General features: G+C 49.2%; 1 protein-coding gene across 3 annotated transcripts in view; it reads right to left on the bottom strand.

The window, feature by feature from the left end:
• IDE (insulin degrading enzyme) overlaps window positions 1–22,919 on the bottom strand; it is a 2,084,778-nt gene that overhangs the window by 81,484 nt on the left and 1,980,375 nt on the right. For all 3 annotated transcript variants that reach the window (XM_069611370.1, XM_069611369.1, XM_069611371.1), the window contains one exon: window positions 17,396–17,463. In XM_069611370.1, coding sequence (XP_069467471.1) covers window positions 17,396–17,463 — 68 coding nt within the window. The remainder of the gene's footprint in view (window positions 1–17,395; window positions 17,464–22,919) is intronic.

Genomic DNA, 22,919 nt, shown 5'->3' with positions numbered 1-22,919 from the left:
AAGAAAGCGTGCGACCGCAAGCGGCAGGTCCACTTCTCCCGTGAGGAACTCACCGTGCTAACAGAGACGCTCCAGGAGAATGCTGCCGTCGTCTTCTCCACGCAAATGACCAGGACGGCACTTGCAAACAAGAAGGCCATATGGGCTCTGGTGGCACAGCGGGTAAGTGCGGTGGGGACCGCACCCCGCACCCGACAGCAATGCCGCAAGCGATGGGACGACCTGCGGATACGCGTCCGCAGCATACTCTCTGCCAACCGCAACATTGCCACAGCCACCGGGGGAGGTCCTGAATCACCCATCAAGTTGACCCCCTGGGAAGAAATCTGTGCCTCCACCATCGGAATGGAGAGCATAGAGGGAGTCGGAGGGATGGAGAAAGGAGTGCAGACATCCGAAGATTCAGGTAGGTGGGCCAGATAAAACAATGCCAAATCCACACAGTCCATCCATGTGAAGTACCATGCGTCCACATAGTGCAACAGAAACACATGTCCAGGAGAACGTCCACACACATCGGCCTGAAAGCGCACGTCAAAACCCACAATAAATACATAAATAATTAAAAACCCCTAATACACGCACTACACGTGCAGCAGGCACACCCTAACTGCAGGCTGCCAAACAACTGCACCCTCACTCCACACACAAATCAAAGCACCTCCAAGACCCCGACCCAAATCACCCTCAGGTACCACCCCAATGCATGTGATACAATGCCATTCCAATTCCCACTGACCCATCAATAACCCTCGCCCTCCTTTACTCCACCACAGGGTCTGATCCAAACGACGAGCTACAGGACACCCCTACCAGCACACCTGCAAAGAGGGCCAAGACCAACGGCCAGAGACCCTCCACCTCAGCTGCACGCATCAAGACACGGCAGCAGCACAAATCAGGTGGCAGCACAGAGGAGGGAACATCAACAGGCACCCCAGCAGCCAGCATGGCCACAACACCACAGGTCCCCCCAATGGATGCCACAGAAGGCACTGCCTCTGGTGGCAGCAGCACCATAGGTGACACCCCATTGATGGCAGCATGCTCGGACACAGAAGACGGGGATGTCGAGGTCAGATCCATCCATGACCTGTCCCAATCCCCCTGTCTGTCCCATCCCGTACAACATGAGGATACCACGCAGGTGCAGCCACAAGACGACGACTGGCCATCCCCCACAAGCCCTGTGGCAAGGCAACATGAGGACAACAGCCCCTCTGTGACACCACCGCAAATGGCCATGGCCCAGCAGAGGCAACAGTCCCTCGACAAGTTAATCGTCCAACAGCAGCAAATGGCCACACTCCTCAAGGGCCATGCCGATGAATGTGGGGGCACCAAGGCAGCCATAGAAACATCAACAGAGACACTTAGGGCAGAAATGGAGAGAGGTACAGAGACGCTAAGGGCACAAATTGAGAGTAGCACCGAGAGCCTGAGAGTCCAAATGGAGAGTAGCACCGAGAGCCTGAGGGGGGAACTGCATGCGACGTCCAAAGACGTATGTGCCGAACTTGCCGCAGTGCGCCGTGTGCTCACTGAGCTCTCGCAAACCCTTAGGGACATGCATGGACGTGAGCAGGCAGACACATCATCCGTTGCAAGTTCCGTCCAGGGCAGCCCCCAACGTAGATCTGGAAGGAACCTGCGCTCCACAGGCAGGGGTGCCCCTGATACCCGCAGAGGGGGCATGCAATAGCGACAGCCCACTGACAATGAGCATCTTTGGACACTGGTGTTCGGGGGGGAGGTAGGAGGGTGGAGGGGGTGTGTTGGGCTCACTTGGGTGGCGGGTCGATAGGGTGTTCAACATGATATCACATATGCCATAAAAAGTGCACGATCAACCAATGAGAAGTGTGGACATTGATCTTTGTGTACTAGGCCATCATAGGCGTACAGTCCATATTGTGCATGTCCCAGACACACGCAGTGCCACGAGTCCCGTGTCCATGTATCAGCCACCAGGCGTGAGTGCTAGAAGCATACATCAATGAGATGCTGACGAATGTCACGGGCCTCCGGTGCCTCGCAGACTCCATGAGGTGCTGCCACATCCCCACCCTCATCATGACCATCATCAGGTGCTTGCAGTTCTGCGTCAGGGGGCATGGGCACATTTCTACGTACGCACATGTTGTGGAGCATGACACATGCCATCACCATCTTTGCAACCTTCTCATGGCGGTACAGGAGTGCCCCGCCAGACCTGCTGAGGCAGCGGAAACGGGTCTTCAGTAGGCCGAATGCCTGTTCAATGACTACACGGGTACGTGAGTGGGCATGGTTGTAGTCCTCCTCATGCTGGTCCCGTGGGTTCCGGACTGGTGTGAGGAGCCATCTCTTCAGTGGATATCCAGCATCACCTGTATGTGGACGAGAAACGTATGATGTGGAATGCCATTGATACGTACGCACACCCCCCCCCCCCTTCCTGGCAGGTCATTGACAATTCACATACCCCACATCATCATGCATGTAATGAGACTCACCGAGTAGCCAGGATCTGTTCCCTGCGTGTCGCTCCATGTAGCGTGGTATTGTAGAGTTCCTCAAGACCATAGAATCATGGGTTGATCCAGGGAATCGGGCACAACAATGTGTAATGATCCTGTTGGAGTCACACACCATCTGTACATTCAGGGAATTAAATTGTTTTCGGTTGCGGTACTGGGCCTCCATGGCATGAGGGACGACCAATTCAACATGGGTGCAGTCGATGGCACCAATGCAACCCGGTATGCCGGCAAGTGCATGGAATCCCACTTTTGTGTTGGTTATTTCCTGCTCCGAGCGTGGTAGAGAGATGTAGTCGTCTGCGTGCTTCAGGAGGGCATCGAGCACTTGCAATAGTGTCCGTGAGAACAGTGGCTGAGAAATGCCATGCAACTGTCCGACTGTGTGCTGGTAGGTGCCTGTGGCCAGGAAGTGGAGTACAGACACCACCTTCAGTAGGGGTGGGATGGCGGTTGGGCTATCTATCATGCTGACAAGGTCAGCCTGTGTCATGTCCACAATGGCGGCTATGGTGTCCCGGTCCAGACGGTAGAGGGTGTGGATCTGCTCATCAGTGAGGTTGAACGGATGTGCTCGGAGGCGTTGAATTGCGGGCTGCCTGCGTGGTGGTAGTGGCTGTGCTGGTGGGCCTTGCTGGCCCTGCCTTGGCCTCCTCCTCCTCCTGCGTCTCCTCCGTGCGGCTGGTTGTAGTTGGTGTTCGTCTACTTCTTGGAGTCGGAGCACTTGCAGTGCTATCAGGTCCCCCAGGGCCAACATCGCGAGTCCTGCCGGTAGCATTTCGGTGTGGTTGTGGGAGGAGACTGGCTGTGCAATTTATGTGTTTTCAGGCTGTATGGCCTCCACCTGTGGTGATTGATTCCACCTGTGCAAACTGCTCTCCCCTTTGGCCGAGCACGTCCCGCGCACAACGCTGCAATTCGGGGAATTGTATCTTGCTATTGCAATCGTGTATTTGTACCCGATGGCCGTGTAAGATTGGTTGATATGTTCATTCTGCTGTGGTCCCATTGTTTCACATACTATCTGTGCAGTCGCGAACAGACTTGTGAGGGGTCAGTGGGACGTAGTACTCGAGTAACGGTGGGCCCTCATGCATCACTGTACCGAGTTGCAACGACGGGCGGGGCGTCCCATTCGTGGGTGAAGGCAGTTGCCATTTTCACACACAGCCGCACTCGATGGAATAATTAGTGATTTCAAACGGCCACAGATGCCTTTTCGACGTGATGTTGCAAATGAGGAATTCGAAGGGCGGCGCTTTCGGTTTCCAGCTAGCGGCGAGGAGATGCCCACAGGTCTGACTGCAAATGTAACGTTCTATTGTTCTATGTCCTTGAGACAGGGCCCATGGCGAGGGAGCAATGATTGATATGAATAGTTTGGGATGCGCAATAGCTACGTGGGCGATGAGGCCGTCCGTTCCCAAATACATGTTACTTCACAACACTGGAATTACGGGCTGGGGGACTGTGGATTTAGCAGGCTGCATAACGCACAGACTCAATGGATGTTTCTAATGTTATGTGAGTAATTATTCAGGCATTTTGATCCCGGGATGAGGGAATGATGGATGGATGCATGGGCAGGTGATTTGATACAGAGTTTGCCATGTACAGGGCTTCTTGGGATCTATCCGCCTCCCCTACGCTATGTGATGCAGGGCTGCCATAGTGGGACCATCGTCCATCTGGCCTTGTTGAGCCCTCCCTGTCTCGAGGCGCCCTCAGACACTCGTTTGTGATGGTGTTTGCACCTCGATATAGATGGTTATGAGTCGCAAGTGGTTTTGGGGTGGTGATGTTCCTTTGGAGTGGGCTAGCATGCATATGGCTGTGGATTTCGTGTGATCATTGAAGTGAGTTGTTGGTATGTAGTTCTGATGGCCATTCTGTTCTTTTTCTTTTCTTTTGGTTGACAGGTATCTCCTCCCCTTTTGCCACTGCCATCTGTATGCCACTCCTGCAGATGGATTTTACTCCCGACACCTGCTGCTTCGTGTTAATCAGTGGAGCAGCATTACGATCTTATGGGACGATCGCCAATGGGCCACATGCCCTTACGCAGTACTGGTGGCTCGGAGCAACATTTCGGCCTTTCAGCTGGACTAGTGCCTCCCCATTGGGACGGCCCTGCGGTTCTGTGCGCTTCCATGTTGCCTTTTCGTACGTGAATGTGGCTCTGTGTACCATGGGGGAACAGGGCGACACACAGGTAGTGGCTGGTCATTTCTTGCGGAAGCAGCCCACAATGGTGATTAGTGTTTTGGAGTTCATGGCCTGATGGCTGTATGTGCTTGGTGATTTTGATGTGCATAAAATTTCTATTCTGATTTGGCCCGTGTAGCGTTTTTCTTTGCAAGTGATGTGGCATATGCCTATTTGGGGGGCGATGTATTGTGAGGAGATCTGCATTGGGTTCCAGCTTCGGGGTTTAGTTGCGTGGTACTGTGCTGTGCGCGTTTGCCTACGAAGCCCAGTGAGGTCAGGGATGGGGGCTGCCAATATGCCAGTTTGAATGTTGTCATGCTCAGGGGCGGGGGATTGGGTTTTGTGTAACAGATGCCGGTCAGCCAGGTGGACTGGTTGAATGATGTGGTTTTCGGAATATTGCTGGTCACAGGTGCCTGTGTTTGCGTGCGTTTCTTGGTGGGGGACTGTGGTCATGTCCATTGGGATGGCTTCTGTATTCGTGCCATCTGTGCCCTGCAGCTCCCATTGGCCCCTCTTGTGTTTCTTTTGTTCGTTGGCATGCATGGGTGACTTGTACATTTCAATGGTTGCATTGTGGCTTCATTGCACCTACGGGGAGTTGTACTTTGTGGGCAGGGAGCGGTGTACAGGCACTCAGTGGGGCCGTTTACGGTTGATTCGCGATGCCGTACTTCTCGCCATGGCGGAATGGTACATTCCGCCATGCCTGATGGCGTTAGGTACATGTCCGCTAGGGTCGGAATTGGCGTACCGTTGCACCATGGTGGTGTTTGCGGTTTGGCATGGCGCGCGCGCGCGTGCTTGGTGCAGTTAGCGTTGGCGTTCACTACGGTGTCGCTAATGGCTTCGTACTTTGCGGTGACGGGTCATAGTCGCACCGAGCGCTATTCGATGGCGGTATTGCATTTCCGCCATCGTTTTTCGATTTCCGCCAGGGTCGTAATGAGGGCCAGAGTCTTTTCAGAAAGAGAGTAACACAGCTGTATACAGTTGATAATCCACTTCGAGGTAGCGCCCTTAGAGACGCGATCCCCCTCTCTGCCTGTAGCTACGGAGACAAACAGTTGATCTGTTTTCCTTAGCGGTCTGGTTTTATTTACATAGTATAGGACCGCCCTACGCACATCTAGGGTGTGTAGTTTCACCTCAGCCGAGCTTTGCGGGTTTTGGAAGAAAGCCGGAAGCTCGATGGACTGGTTTACATGGAACTTGGATATGAATTTAGGTGAGAACCTAGGGTGTGTGCGTAAAACCAGTTTGTCCTTGTGGATAGTAAAGAAAGGATCCTGCACTGACAGAGCCTGAATTTCACTGACCCTTCTTATGGAGGTAATGGCTACTAAGAAGGCCGTCTTATAAGTCAGGTGTTTGAGACTACTTTTATGCATGGGTTCGAATGGGGGTCCCATGAGCTTAGCTAGCACCACGTTGAGGTCCCATCCTGGCGGTGGGTTCGAAATAGGAGGGTGAAGTCTCTTTACTCCTTCCATGAAGGCTTTAACCACTGGTACTTTCCACCACGAGACCTTGTTATGGGATGTGGTGTAAGCCGAGAGGGCTGCCAGGTGTACTTTCAGCGAGTTAAAAACCAACCCTGCATCCAGCAGGTGGAGCATGTATGTCACAACGTTGGAAGGAGTGCAATCAACCGGGTTGATTTGTTTATTCTGGCACCAGATAACGAATCTTTTCCACTTATCAAAGTAACAGTGCCTTGTATTTGGTTTCCTGGACTCTTTTAGAATGTCCATACACCTCTGTGGTAATTTGAGATGTCCAAACTCTATGACTTCAGGAGCCATGCTGCTAGGTTCATAGAGTTGGGTTCCTGATGCACTGTTTGACCCTGTTGCTGGGACAGTAGGTTGTACCAGGCTGGGAGTCTGATGGGCTCGCACACCGCCATCCTGCGTAGGTGTGGAAACCATGGTTGTCTCGCCCACATGGGAGCAACTAGGATGAGCGTCATCGATTCCTTGTTCATTTTGTACACCACTTTCCTGATGAGAGGAGTTGGTGGAAAAGCGTACGCAAACATCCCTGACCAGTTCATCCACAGGGCATTCCCTTGGGAGTCTGGCTGGGGGAACCTGGATGCAAATCCTGGGCATTGTTTGTTTTCGCTTGTGGCGAATAGGTCTATAGTGGGGAAACCCCACCGAGAGAAGAGATCTTCTACTACGTTTCTGTGAAGGACCCATTCGTGTTCTTCTGGGAGGGAGTCTCTGCTTAGAGCATCCGCTAGGGAATTGAGCTCCCCTGGAACATGTTGTGATGACAGGAAGATGTTCCGTCTGAGTGCCCATATCCATATTTTCTGGGCAAGCTTGGACAGATTTGGCGAACGAGTCCCCCCTTGCTTGTTCAGATAGAACATGGCTGTCGTGCTGTCCGTCCTGATCTGCACCGACAAGTTCAGTAGATGGGGCTCGAACGCCTTTAGCGCTCGGAATACTGCCAGAAGCTCTAGCAGATTGATGTGGTTCTTGGCTACTGAGTGAGACCAGAGACCCTGAGCTGTGTGGTGGAGATGGTGAGCTCCCCACCCAGTCAGGCATGCATCTGTAGTCACCACGGCTTGTACTTCGGGATCGTAAAAGGGTTTCCCCTTTGCGAGATTCTCTCTTGTCCACCAGTGTAGGCTCTGTACGAGTGTTGGCGAAACGACCACTAGATCGTCCCACTGACCACTTGCCTGAGACCACTGTTTCGCCAACCATTCTTGCATGGGACGCATGCGCAGACGCGCGTGGGGGACCAGGTAAATGCATGACGCCATCACGCCCAGTAACCGCATAGTTTTGCGTACTGTTATCTGTTGACCTGACTGATAATGCGGAATTTGCCGAAGTATATTCCGAATTCTCTCTTCCGAAGGGAAGGTCAATCCTTTCTGAGTATCTAGGATAGCTCCTAGAAACTGTTTTGAGGTGCTTGGCACCAGACTTGACTTTTTCTCGTTGATAGAGAAGCCTAATTCGTGGAGGAGGTCGATAGTCCTCTGAATGTTTGACCTGCAAATTCCTGGGGTTTACCCCGTTATGAGCCAGTCGTCCAGATAAGGGTACACCGGGATTGCCTCCCTGCGTAGGTGTGCAGCTGCCACCGCCAGTACCTTGGTGAATACCCTTGGTGCTGAAGCTATCCCGAAGGGCAGTACCTTGAATTGGTAGTGGCGACTGTACACCTTGAAGCGCAAGTACTTTCTGTGCGCTGGGAGCATGGAAATATGAAAATAAGCATCTTTCATATCCAAGGTTGCCATGTAATCCCCCTTTTTTAGGAGGGGGATTACCTCTTGTAGCGTGGTCATACGGAATTTTTGGGGCTTGACATACTTGTTGGCAGGCCGTAAGTCCAATACTGGGCGCATTGTCAAATCTTTCTTTGGCACAAGGAAGTAAGTTGAATAGATACCCTTGTTTACCTGGTGTCCTGGGACGAGTTCTATCGCGTCCTTTTCTAGCAGAATGGCGATCTCCTCGAGAAGGATCCTTTGATGCTCTAGGGAGTGCACTGTTTGTCGTGGAGGATGGTTCCGGGGACGCTGCAGTAGTTCTATACAATATCCTGCGGATACTGTTGACAGCACCCATCTGTCTGAGGTGATCCCTTCCCAAGCTTGGGTGAAGGTGGAAATGCGTCCCCCTACTGGGGTTGCGTGACAAGGGACCCTGAACTGAGCGTCACTGTTTTGGTGGAGGCGTGCCACCTCCCTTGTTGGGGCTGCCTCTGCCTCTTCCACGACCTCTCTTGTTACCCCTGCCATAACTCTGGGTAGACTGCTGGTTGTTATTCCATTGTGTACCCTGTCCCTGGGCATAGTTGCCTCTTTGTGAATTTTGGCCGCGTGGGCGACGAAAATTACTGTTCCCCCTCTGGTTAGGGGGTTTGTTGGTAAGCTGGCCAAGGGATTTGAGAGTCTCATATTCATCTTTGGCATTTTTAAGTGCGTCTTCGACCGCTTTCCCAAACAATAGGTCGGGTTCCACTGGCTTGTCTATTAAAGAAGCCTGGGTTTCTGTCTTGAATCCCGACTGCCGTAACCACGCATGTCTCTTGATAACAGTACCTTCTGCTATCAATCTCCCTGCGTTGTCAGCGGCGTCGAAAGTTGCTTTTAAAATGCAACCAGACACGGCTCTCCCCTCTGCCGAGATCCGAGCCAGCTGGCCCTTTAACGGTTCTGGAGCAGAGGCAATGAGCGCCGCGACTTCTTCCCATTGATGGCAATTGTAACTAGCCAACAGGGTGGTGGAATTCGCAATCCTTGCTTGGTAGGCGGACGTTGAGGCTACCTTCCTGCCAAACCCGTAAAGTTTTTTGCTCTCCTTGTCGGGAGGAGCTTCTGATGAAGATAAGGGCGTGCCCGCCCTTTTTCTAGTGTTGGTAACCACTAGGGAATCTGGTTTAAGATGTCCCCTTATATACAGAGGGTCAGACTGGGCTGCCCGGAAAATCTTTTCAATTCTGGGGTTGACCGCTCTGGTGAGGTTAGGATTCACCAGGGAAGGATCTATTCTTCGTTGGATGGACTTGAGGATAGGGATGGTCTGAGCGACCGGTCTCCTTTCTCCTACAAACTCCTCCGCGAAGTCCCTTTCCTCCTGTACACCGTGGGTGTCGATGTGGAAATGTTCCGCTGCTCGAGCGAGAACCTCGTTGAGGAGGGGCTGGTTATCAACTGGAGAGTCGGTAACTGGGGCTTCGCTTTGTACTGGGGAATCTACTCTGTAAATTTCCTGCTCATTTTCTCCCTCCTCCAGGTCCTCATCCTCTGCAAGGTAATCTGTCCCGGTTTGTTCTTCCATAAATTCAAACTCCTGGTCCTCTTCAGGGAAAACTTGTCCCTGGTAACTGGGGAGTGGAGTAGAATATGGAATGGAGTAAGGCTGAACCTCGAAGGGTTCAGGTCTTTCGAACCGGGGCTTTTTACTTAGCGGGATAGGATCGGAGGAGCCTGAGGGTGTGGCCCCTTGAGGGTTATATGAAAGAAAATGTTCTGGGTTCTTATCATAAAAATCAGCCAAGGAAGACATCCTAGACATAACCCTGTCTATGTCTTCACTGGACCATTCCCTGGAACAGGGTATTACTTTAGTAGGTGATGATTTATGGGACTTTTCAAGGGTAGACTTGTGTTTGCTTGTCTGCCTAGGGTGAGAGGATGGCTTTACAGGAGTGGAAGGCTGTGCTTTCCTCTGTTTCCCCCCCTCCCCGTGCGTGGAAAAATGTTTTCCCTGTCCCTTGGAGGCCCCAGAGACTTTCGACGCCTGGCGCCGAGGGTCTGGAGAGGTATCTGTGTGCTTTCGTGGGGCCTCACTGGTGTTAACCGCGGTCTCGGTATCTTGGAGCGCGGCCTGGGGGTGGAAGTCGTCTTCGTCTCCCGACGATCGAACTTCCGTTAATGTGTGTAGCGAGGCACTCTTGGCAAGAGTGGATGATTGCCTTGCGTCGTGAGGTGATCTCGATCGAGAGCGCCCAGAGGACACCGAGTCGGACCCTTCTTTTTGTGCCTCTTTCCGGGAAGTCGACGTCGTCGAGGTCCGGTTGGTCTTAGTGTGTTTAGTGTGTGTTAGGTGTGTAGCGCTTGCGTCGCCGGGGGTCTTCCCCATAGCCGCCCTGCCGGACGACCTTCCGAGGTCGGGGACCTGCGCTCGCCGGCTGTCTTTCGACGCCGTAATACCCTCGCCGTCCGAAAGTACGGCGTCGCTGCCATCGCTGAAGGCGCCCTCCGCTGCCATGGCCTCCTGCCTGGTGTGGTGGGCCCAACGCTTTGTCGAACGGTCCTTAAGTGTCTTAGGTTTAAACCTACTACACGCTCTGCAGTTCGCTTCGGGGTGATCCCTCGGCAAGCAGAGATTGCACGTGGCGTGCCTGTCGACCCAAGGGTATTTGCGATTGCACTTGGGGCAGAATTGAAAAGGGGTACCCTCCATACGCACCTTAAGGCAGCGGGCTGCTAAGTGTAGGAATATATAAAATGTAACTATATATCAAGAGTGAAGAGTATGTACCACCCCCCACTCTCCCTACTTGTAAGGGCCGAGGCCAGCGGCCTACTAGGCCCGGGCCGAGGCCAGCGGCCTTCCGAGGCCCAGATCCGTCGTGCAGCAGTCGACGGTCGATGACTTCTCCAGCCGTCGTCGAGGTCGAGGGTCGACGTTGGGGTGGGGGTGGGGAAGGGAATGAATAAGAATTATAATAACAGCAAAAGTATGGCTAAGGCCAGGGAACTCCGCAAGATGCTTCCGACCAGTATGGCGGAAAAAAACAATCTGAGGATCCTAGACGCGTGAGGGATCTTGGGTACAGTGGACGTCACACTAGGGATAGTATTACTGGCACGCCTGTGTCGACGCCCATTTTCGATTTTCGAAAAACAAACTGTAATACTCCGCAGCTTCCACTAGATGTCGGCCTATGCACAGCATGTGATCTAAGCAGATTCCACAAGCCTCAGAAATATATATATATATGATAGTGACTGTGTGCTGAATTTACTTACCTCTTTTTGCTAGTGTAAATTACAAGTGTGTCTTTAAATAAATAATTATATACTTTTACACCAAAGCTCTGGTCAGTGTTTGCTTGTGCTACTGTATCTCTGTACCTATTGTGTATACTCTATATACTGCATAACTCTTCTTGAGGGAAGTCTGACTGCTCAGCCACAGCTACCAAGTGAATCTGTGTGGTACAGACTGCTACCAAGTGGGTTTACTGCCAAACACCTGTAGTCTTATCTTTTGCAGTGGTCCCCAAGGGAACTGCACAGGTTTCTGCCTAACACAAGGGGGCAGAGAGGCTTACATTCATAGACAACTACCTCTTCCAACTCCTCATCGACAAGCATATTATCCTCCTCAATACGTTCCACATTTGCTAGAGAGTCAGGTATTTCAGACCCACTCCCTAGACTTTGGTTCTTTAACAACTTTTCAACTAATTCAATCTTTTTGCCATTGGCAGAGAGTTTCCTTTCTTTGCACTTGTTTCTTAAATACATCAGCAGTGTAACTCAGGAGGGTCTCCTGACTGCAGCTTTCCATATCAGACATGATTAATATTGCTTTTTTTAGTGATGTTAGCCTTGTGGCTAGTTGATCCAAGGTAATAGCAGCACTCTAAGTGTAATTACTTATCCTCACCGCTGTACACCAGTGTTAGGCAGAATTATATGCAGTACCCTTTGGGAACACCACAAACAATTAAGAATACAAGTGACAGTGTAATTTCCCCTTAGGTACAAGCCTGTACTACACAGTTAAAGTGGTAGCAGTAGCAGAGCAGCCAGACTTATCTCAAGAGTAAGTGAGCAGTATCAAATAGTTACACAAAGGACAGCAATCACTATGATTCAGGCAAACACTGACTCAAGGGTTTCAAGTAAAAGAATATACATTTATTTCACACTTCAGTTGTATAACATTACACTTCTATAAGCAGTTTAAAAATCACTCTTAATACACCACACCACTTCCCTTAAATTTAAATTCCAGACAAGTTAAGCTCACAAAATGAAGTGGGAGCAAAATGGCACCCCAGCAATTTAAAAGGGAGGGAAAGAAAGTTAATAGAAACTAAGTCACACCAACAAGTACGTACTCAGGGCAATTGAACAAGAGGAACTACAGTGATAGCATCAGATAGAAAAGGCTTAGAGCCAAAGTCAATGGGTCAAAAGTCTTTTGCTCAAGATCACACAGTTAAGGGTAGTTCGCAGTAAAGTTTGTGCCATGGATTCCAGACGAGGTTGGTTGATAGAAAAGTTAGTTCGAAGAGAAGGACAAGCCCTCGGTTTGGATTAAGATTTCAAACACTTTCACCGTGGTTGAACGAAACTGACAACCGGATTTGCACAGTACCTTAAAACGGAGAGAGGGAGCTGTAGCCGAGGCGGACGCTCCTGGTGGTTCCTGCAGGCTCACGGTTCCTGAAGCGACTGTCGGACTGACACAAAGTAGGAAGACTGGAGGGTCCTGCGCCACCGAGGGAAGAAGCCAGCAGCAGAGCAAAACAACGAATAAAGGGTGCGCTCCTTAAAACCCAAGCAGGGTCCGACTTTCCTGGCTATCCGGCCCACTGTAGCTCTGTACAGCGAATTCAACCAGAGGAGGGGTCCTGGCTTGTAGTTTGGGCGAACTGGTTGGTCCCACCAGGTCAAGGCAAGAAGTTTCCTGGAGGATCTTCTCTGTCGTCGGATTCTGAAGATTCGGACCTGCAGCAGGGCTTTACCTGGCGGGTTCAGTCGTTGTAGGGGGTCCTCTTCTGCCAGCTCCTCGTTGTTTCTTTCATTCCAGTGGCGACTCTGCCTTTCCAGTCCAAGAGACCTGCTTTTTGTGCAGTTTTCCCCCATTCGTACAGCCTGGCTGTCAATCACACAGCAGGGTGGCTGTCCTGGCAGGGACAGTCCCTTCAGCCAAACAGGAGTGCGACTTGGGTTACCAAGGGAACCCATGGCAGGGGTTCGAAGGTCCCTCCCTCATATCCTGCCTACCTAGACTTTCAGGCACCTTAAGGAGGGCTTCTGTGCCAAAGCCCGCAAAAAGACAGCGAACAAAGGAATCAACCTCGGTTTGGCGCGCAGAGAAAAACATGAGAAAGACTAACAAAAAGAAATGGCGAATAAACCCGGCCGGAGCCAAGATAAAATGTATTTGGTCAAGCAGGTTTATGTTCAAGGCTAATATAATAGCCTAAAACAATACCACGTTTATATAAGATAATTGCGGTAGAAAAGTTAGGGTAGTTACCACTGCCACCTGCCAAGTCTTAATGTAATGGGAGCGAAACAAAGCTCCAAGAGACACAGACAAAAAGAGATGAGAGTGAACCCTTTTCAATACTCCATGTAAGATGGGGTGTACTGGGTCTGTGGTTTAAAGTGACTAAAATAAAGTTAATAGCAACTTTACCTTTTCTGACGGACAGTAGTCAGCCCCAGAAAATGGAGTCCGGGGGAAGTCTTAAAGACAACCCTGTGTCAATGCACTGAAGGTGCTGTGTAACACACATGAAAAATATGAGGCCATGGAGTAGGTGAGGCTCCAGTGCCCAAGATCACACAAGAAGTGAAAACACACAGCAAAACACATGTAAGAGTGGGAAAAAAGGCTCACACTCTTACCAGGTCAGGAAAATAAACCCCAGAAATCTAGCAAAGCTGCAAGGGACTTATTAGGTAACGGAAATCAGCCATTTATGAGAATTCTCCCTAACACCCTCTTAATCTGAATCCCTGTTAGTCGAAAGGATTTACCTTGCAGGATCCCTACCCCTTCTTTCTTGGAGTCCCTGTGGGAGGCCCAGACATGCCTACCAATTTCCTTGCCCTTTATTGCCGATTCAGCCCCTTGCCTATAGTAGGTCCCCTGTAAGAAAAGAATGGTCAATTTCTGCTTACAGAACATATTGCTAGTTAGCAATCTCTTGTTCTGGGAGTTCAATAGCTTCAGCGTGCCTACTGTTATCTCAGAGTCTGTGGACACTGTGCTCGTCCAGGGTGCCCCCCGCCCCTCCCACCCTTCTAGGGACGAGGCTGTGGTAATGAATGCCGGTTGTGACTGCCTGAATGGCCTGCCCATTAACAGGTTGGCCTCTGCCCTCCACCATGTAAGGTCTTGGTGAAGGTGCAATGCTATGCTGATTAGAGCCGCTTGATAGTCCATTTCCTGATTCCAAGAGGCTGAAAAATTTAGCTGCAGCCTCATCATTTTGAGCCTTGTCTGTGACACCGCCATGAAACATGCCTCCATGATCCCAGCAGGTGCTGGTACCACCATGCCGAAGTTACTGATGGCTTCTTACTTCCAGTGGCAACGTCTTGCTCTTCCAGTACTCAGGACCCTGCTTTAATGCAAAAAGATCCCCATTCATACAGCCTAGCTGTCACTCACACAGTGGAGTGGTCATCTTGGCGGGAGACCCTCCAGCCTATCAGGGCAGAGTGCGACATGGGTTGCTGAGGCAACCCTGTCCAGGGGTCCTACTCCCCCTCCCACACAATGGATCCACCCCAGACTCAGTGGCGCCGAAAGGAGGGCTTCATGGCAGAAGCCTGCCAAAAGGACGAACAAAGGATCCCCCGACCCGGGTTAGGAGTTTAGAGAAAGACACGAGAAAGAATTTATATTAAAGTTCTGGCAAATAAAACCTACCGGAGTAAAGTTAATAATAAAATAAACCGGCGGTATGTTAGAGGCTGTCAGAAAAAGTGGTAGCCTCCAACAATGGGAAAATCCCATAGGGAAATATTTGCGGTCAAATATTTTTGGTAGTAACCACTGCCACCAGCCAGAAACCTTTGAGAGAGGGACAGTACGGTACCCTCTCGAAAATGAACACCAGGGGAAAAACTATTAACCCTTCCCAGTACCTCCATAGTAAGATGGGTTGTACTGGTTTAGTTCATAAAAATTGACTAGTAAAGTCAATGGGGACTTTACATATCCTGGGAGACAGTAGTCAGTCCCAGGGTACGGAGTCTATGTTTGGGGGTCACTATGACACCCCTGTGTCACTGCACTTAGGGTGCTGTGTAACATCTGTATAAAGATGGTTCCCTATGAGGGTGAGATAAACCCCATAGACATTAAACACAAAGCAATAGCCTAGAACACACATAGCAAATATGCCTAAGAGTGCGAAAGAATCACACTCTTAGCAGGAGAAAAAAAAAAACCTTCAAATCCAGCAAAGCTCTATAGGGAAGGGAAATTAGCCATAGAATGAGAATTCTCCCTAACACAGATGAAAACAGTGGCCCTACCTTGGGCCTTGACTTGTGCCTGACGAAGTCCTTCAAGTCCTCTGGAGGTGATCGTTAAAAGAGCTAACCTGTTCTTCAGAGCATGAGGTGTAATCGCATCACACGTGGTACAACCCTCCCAGCCGTGATCGGGGCCAAGGCAGTGGAGGCAAAGAGCAAGGGGGTCGTACGTAGGGAAGAGCCCCTCGCAGGCTGGACACCTGCTGAAGCCCAATTACATCGACATGCACTGGGGAGGAGCGTGGCGCCAGAGGACAGAGTACCTGATTAAAGACAAAAAACACAAGACAGTTTCCGGGGAAGAGCGTGTGGAATTACAAGGCCGAAGCCAAACCCAGGAGCGCTGGTGAAAGCCGCCCGCTCCTGTCAATACGGAAGAGAGGACTGAGTGACGCCGGTGGGCGGAGTCAGGGTAGCGCATACTCCCAGGGACGCGCCCCTGAAATTTAAAGGGGTAGAAGATTTTTCTGGTGAAAAAGGTTCCGTCTCTCATCCCTAGCAAGGGACGCCCATGCAGTATGGAGGAAAGTTGACATAGGAGTACAGCTCCCTCCATCTGGCCAAGCAGTTCTTTAGCAATCGCGGGTTAAGTGCGTTGCACACTGAGCAGCAGTTCCAGCCGTGGCCCAAGGTACCGCAGGCAAAGCGCGTGTGGGTCTGACGTGGAGAAGGAAGTCTCGCAGGCTGGACACCTGCTGAAGCCCACCACAGTCAAATGCGCTGGGGAGGAGCGTGTGCACCGGAGGACAGAGTACTTATGTCTCTGAACAAATTAGAGCTAAAGGGAAAAGAGAAAAATGTATCCCTGGGGAAGTTTTAGCATGGAATTACGAGCAAAAACAAGGGCCTCGACCACAGCATAGGTGAAAAAGGTCTGCTCCTGTTGACGTGGAAAAAAGGACTGGGGAGTGGCGCTGGTGGGCGGAGTTAGGGGAGCGCATGCTCCCGGGGCTGCAAAACTGCGCGCAACTATATTTCTAGAGAAAGACAATTTTTTCTGGTGAAAAAGAGTCTGTTTCCCGTCCCTAGCGAGGGACGCCCATTCAGTATGGAGTAAATGGGACAGGATGTAGAAGTAATGGCAGGACAATCCTTACATAGCGATGAGTGCCAGGTCTTTTGATACTTGCCAAGGTCATCTGAGGAGCGTGCCGCACTGGAAAAACGTTTTTCAATGTTTGGTCATTGTTGGGCAGTTGAACAGTACTGGGATTACGTTGTAAGGATTTCCTAAAAAAAGTGTTTGAAATGCATTCCTCAAGTGTCAGTGAAAGATTTTCTGATATGCTTGGCCACAAGAAGGCAAAGGAACACTACTGTGACTAATAAGTATGTTTGAAAATTATTTCAAGTTGCACAAAACTTTAAGCGAGATTTCAGTGGCACATTTAAGGGGTCATCTGTATAACACGGGGCAACATGTGGTTGCACTTGCTTGCCAATCAGCTTTCCTTGTTGAGAAGCAGCAGCTCTATCTTCTGAAGAATTCAAAGAACATACAAAGAGAGCAGTTATTTACAAAGGAAAGAGGTAGGGCATTAAATCATTTTTCAAATAGTGCTTCTTTCAAGTAGAAGCTGCAAGCTTGAGACACAGACAAATACCAAGTGACAGATGTTGGGACATTAGGAGTTTGGTGACCACTGGGTTTGACAAAGTATTTCCAGATAAAGAAACTGAGGAATATATAGCATCAATTAGAAGTATTTTCTAAAAATAAATCCAACGTACATGTTTTTTTTATTTTGAGGGATCATTGAGCAGCCAGGTTTTCATCACTTTAATATCTATCATAGATTATACATCACATTTTTTGATGAGTTCAGAAATTATGAATACTTGTACTTTGTGTTACCAAATCTAAGATCATATTAGTGCAGATTTCAGTGCTTACCTGAGGAAGAGGGGGTGCTGGAGTCAAATTAACATCGTTTTGACTACGAAACTCTCCAACAACGGGACCTATTAAGTAAGACAAGATTCATCTTAATGCTATTGAGAGAAAAACAAACTACTGAGACAAATTGTTGGTTTAAAATATTTGAGAAATTTGCCATTTACACTTGGTCATCATTAACACCTAAAACTTGGCACATTCCAAATGCATTCTTTTCCAACACTTTATACCCTACAATGTATTACCAAACAAATAGTTAAAAGAAAGCCATACAGGTTGCACCACCTGAGACCAGCCTTCATCAGGCCTCTTTACTTATTTTATGTCTTTTCTTGATCTTCACAACACACAGCCTTCTGAATGGCCCTTTTGTCCATAGACCTGGCATGCTTGCGCATTCATAGAGTGACCATTATCATACCCATTATGTAGAGAGAGCACTACAGATAAGGGGTGTATCGGCCACTTTTACTTTACAAATAGGCAAATACTCCCAAAAAATAAAAATCGGGAGTAAAATACAACAAAAAAAAAAAATAGGAAACGGACACGTATAACTTTGTGCCCCTGCTTTCACCCACACAGCTCAATGGATATGTTTGGACAAGTAGTACCACAGGAAGAAACGACTTATTACTGCCCGTTCAGAAGAAGTAAACGCCTATCTTGAGTGTAGGGCTGGTTTTGTTGCATATCAAGGTCTGGAGATGTGTCTAGACCACTGGCATCTTGTAGCCTTGGGCCAGTGCCATTAGATCAACTTGATCGTAGAAATAATCAACACAGCTGGCTCCTGTGTAAATTGGGTTGTTGTCATTGGGCTGGTCGACGCCGAAGATAGACTGCATAGAATTGAAAATTGAAAAACCCTGACCTCGATATCGGCTGAAAAGAATGGTCATCGGTAGTCGAGGGTTTGTCCCCCCCCCACGCAACAGCTTTACACGCCAGTTGAGCTGGCTTGAATGCCGGCAGTGTGGTCTTTGTAGCCGATTTCATAGTTTTCAGCATCAACTGCTCCGATGGACAAATGTTGCCGTGGCAGGCAGCCTTTAGCTGGGTTTCCGAAGGCGTGTTCCCCACCTTTTTTGTTGAGCCCGAAGTCTTCGCTGATGTTGATGATTTGGTGGCTAGAGTGTGGTCGGGGGTGCTGAGTGCCGAATTGCTGCCAAGGCCTGCTGGCTGAGGGGATGGGGGGTAAGGCGAGGGGGACCGCGCTGACAGCTGCCTGTTTAAACATGGAAAGTATTTCTTGTTTAAAACGTTCCCACTCTTCGCGAGTGGTGGGTCCCTTCGAAGGCTTACCTTGTTCTGAAGACGAGCTATATGCCCGCCGATGGTGGTGGCATTGCTTCTTCCGTGACGAAGAGGAATGGCTCCTAGAGTGGGCCCATTTCTTTGTTTTCTTTCAATGTCTGTCTTCACCCTTCTTGAGGTGGGCTCCTCAGTCTCGGAAGACCGGACAAGAGACTGCGTCAGATTTAGAAGGCGGTCGGCCCAGAGCCACTTTGCCGGCTCTCTCACGCAGGGACTTAGTTGCATTTTCAAGCACGACACACAAGCCTCTGTGTTGTGTGCCGAACCCAAACACCACAGACAGATGTCATGGAGGTCGGTTACCGACATTTTGGCCTCACAATCAGTGCACTGTTTAAAGCCCGAGACCCGGTGAGTGGACATCGTGTCGAGGTTAATACCAAATCAAAACAAATTTGTAAAACAAAAATGTTGAGCAAGTTGTGTTCCCGATGCAGCAAACAAGTGCACGGAAAAAAGTAACTGAAGCTTTGGGAGTAGTGACGTGTTATATATATATGACACCTGATGTCACTTTTTGAGCGGACGATCGAGCACTGAGCAAGGCAGATCGACGGTCGAATCAATGTCCACTACGCCCCCTGTTGAAAGGTTTCCAAACAGCAGATCTGGATGATGGATATCCATCAAGCTGAGGAATCAGTGGAAGAAAAGCAATCCATTGATGCCTCAATATTTAATGACTGTCAGTTTGGAGAATAAAATACAGGCAATATAGAGCTTACAGGATCGACTAAGCGTGTCCCCGTGCTTATTTAGAACTCAAGATGAGCCTCGGGAAGTGATCCTGGATACACTTATGCCAGACAGCTGCCCGCTAAATGACATTCCAAAGATTAGGGATTGAGCCTCCCTACCCTTTCAAGGCGACGATTCAAGCTGTCGCTATTCTTCCGATGCAGGTTTGTGTAAACTTGCTGATCTAAACAGTTCTGCAATCTTTCATTCAGCTTTATGATACTGTGGCTCACAAAGTAAGAATGAACACTCTTGACACTGAGTGAGCTAAGGAATGTCTTAGGGAACGAATCCCAGCAGTATCTCCAACGAGTTCCCAACTCCTTAGGCCCTAATCAAGCCGGGTTCAACTTGGCTGAGGCATCTAAGCTGCAAGAGCGAGCAACAGAGATGACCGTGTCAATGATGCAGTCCAGTCTGATGTTGTAAATCCCGATGACAAGGCTAACAAAGAAATGTCAGTCACAGATCTGTAAAATCAAAGAACTTTAAAGGCGGTCTAACATACTCTTAGCAGCCAAATAAAGAGCAAAAGAAGAACTATTTACAGCCACTTGAAACCATTTTTTATTAATGACGACAGTTTGTGAGTTGATAGTACTTATCAAGCGGGGGCAGCAGCAAAACTGTGAAAGTTGAATCCATCTCAGGGCCTCCTGTTCTACCTCAGAGAACTTCTCTTGGTTTCAAATGGAAGAAGGCGAAGAAGGTGCTAAGGAAAGAGTGTGACATCACCTCACCAACAAGCCCCCCGATAACTGATTTGCCCAGGAGAACCAGAGGTAGAATTGTGGGGAGCAGCCTGGTGCTGAGAAAGGATCAAGAACTAAGAGGAATAACATTGACCCAGTGGTCAAACGGTTCACTTGAACATCTGAGGTCGGGAATTAATCTCAGGCAGGTCAATGAGATTTAGGGGGTGGGGGAGGCAGTCGTGTCTCAAGACACGAGTCTCCGAACGAAAGGCCCACTCCGAAAAATCACTGGGCATTCTTTAATTTTAGAATCTGTGTTCGAGGACGATTTAAACAGACGCAGACAGCTTACCCTCTTTACTACTATTTCAGAATTAAGCTTGATTTCTTGGTTTGACATCTCATTTGTTCATTTTTGTCGATTGTGCTTGATTAGGGAAACGTGCTGTCCATTTCCACTATATGTTTGAGAGGCTGGTAATTGAGCAGCAAAAAGAACTTCTACTAAAAGGATTGAGTGTTACCACGGGCGCCATGCAGATACCATCCAAAAAGATCATGAGCGGGCGAATATTACAGTAAGATGCACTTCAAAATGGATCAACCGAGGCATGTATCTTATGATTCAGAATCTTAGAGTTACTTAGGGGTGGTTGACAGCAGCTCTCCCATTTACAGGAGGCAGCAGACCCGGCTTTAAGTAATAATTGGCAAATATTATACTGGAACTCCTGCGGGCACAATTCCTTTTTGAACAATAATATGAGGACAGTGTTCAATGAATTTGACACATTTCTCCTTCAAGAGACTTGGCTAAGGACTACTCCAGTATGGGATGGGTTTCTCATGGATTCCAAAATGGCTAAGAAAGTTTTGAGAGGGAGGCCCACTGGAGGAATGATAACAGCTGTTAAAATTAAAAGGTTTCAATGTATTATTAGGGAAGCTAGCAGTAATTTTGATAAGTAACATTTATTGTAACCCTATTAGTATGGCATTAGATGCAGTTCTACATGACAACAAGAATATACTAATGGATTGGTTTACTGAGTACCTGGATAGCCCTATTGTTTTAGCAGGCGATTATAACTGTAAATGTCTTGTCATTGATTCGGAATGGGAAAAACCTGATGCTATGAGAAGTGTTGCTCATATTGCCCATTTGTCGGGCAGGGGTAATCTAGGGAGGATTTGCTCTAAATTTCTCTCCAGATGGGCTTTACTGCAGGCTAGTTTGTTGCATAATAGGACCCTTAGGGACATGCCAACTTGGTCCAATGTGTTCTCTACCTCTATTGATTATATCTTCTTAAAGAATTTTTGGCGGACGAGGTGGGGTATTTGAGGATAGTAAAACAAGTGCAAACGACCATGCTATGTTACAGTAACTGTGTGTCTGACGGGCCCCCAAGATCCTAACAAACATGAAAGAGAAGCATCTGGTGGTCTCGGGGTCTGGAAACAGGGTTACTCAATATAGTCTCAATTCCAATCAAGTAAATTGTGATAAATTGAATTGGTGGAATAGTCTCACTTCTAAAGAGAAACTTGCTCAGTCATCGCCATGGGAGTATTCGGCTCCATTAGCTAGGTTGAGTAGGCAAGAAGAGGATAGAACAGTGGTTGCTCGAAGTATTTTCCTACACTCGAATCGCAACAATTTTTATAGAGATTCAAAAAAGGAACAAGTTACTTACCTGTAACTACTGTTCTCCAGCATGGGTCTGGCATGGATTCACATGCTCATGAATATTCCCCGTCGTCAGGCTGGGAATCCTCGGTAAAAGAAAAAAATCAGTTTCAGTTTCGTTTCTTAACTGTCTTTTTACTAATAACCAATCACTGGACTCTGGGTCATACTGCCCCCAGCCAATGACTGCCCCCTACCTAAGCCCCTCCTCTGGCAACCATCTTCAGATTCGGTAGCACGTTAAGTGGCAGTAGGACCAAGAGAAGAGCTGCAGAGGGATTGGCGGGAGGGTTCGCATGTGAATCCATGCCAGACCCATGCTGGAGAACAGTTACAGGTAAGTAACTTGTTCCTTCTCCAGCATGGGGTCTGGCATGGATTCACATGCTCGTGAATACAAGAATACATAGCAGTACACACATGCACAACCACGGGAGGTGGCAAGTCTCAACATTAAGCATTTCAACAACTCAACATTAAGCATCCCTTACCTCCTCACCAGGCTCACCTTCAAGCGAACAGGTTGTGCAGCACTGCTTGGCCGACTCTGGACTCCTCCATGGAATCCCGGTCGACGCAGTAGAATCTCATGTAGGTGTGCGTCATTTTCCACGTAGCAGCCCTGCAGATGTCCAGCAGGGGCACACCAGACAGGAACGCTGTAGTTGCAGCGATCCCTCTGGTCGAATGTGCTCTCGGACAGCCTGGCAACGGTCGGTTTGCCAACCGGTGACAGTGCATGATGCAGCCGGAGAGCCATCTGGAAATGGAAGCCTTGGAGAGGGCCTTCCCGTTCACAGGGCCAAAGTTCACAAACAGCTGTGATGTATTCCTAAAACTCTTTGTGCGGTCCACGTAGAACTTCAGCGCTCTAGCCACATCCAGCGAGTGCACAGTCTTCTCAGCCGGCGACAAAGGTGATGGGAAGAAAACAGGCAACACCAAGGGCTTGTTGAAATGGAAGTCCGATGGCACCTTGGGTATGAAGGAGGGGTGTGTCCTCAGCATTACCCTTGTCTGGTGGCATGTCAGGTACGGCGGCTTACAGGAGAGGGCCTGGATCTCTCCCACTCGTCGTGCG

The sequence above is a fragment of the Ambystoma mexicanum genome, chromosome 8, assembly GCF_040938575.1.
Source record: "Ambystoma mexicanum isolate Mex_15411 chromosome 8, UKY_AmexF1_1, whole genome shotgun sequence".
In the NCBI taxonomy this organism is placed as follows: domain Eukaryota; kingdom Metazoa; phylum Chordata; class Amphibia; order Caudata; family Ambystomatidae; genus Ambystoma; species Ambystoma mexicanum.
The sequence above is the reverse complement of the archived record's forward strand: the minus strand, read 5'-3'. Positions and strand labels throughout refer to the sequence as shown.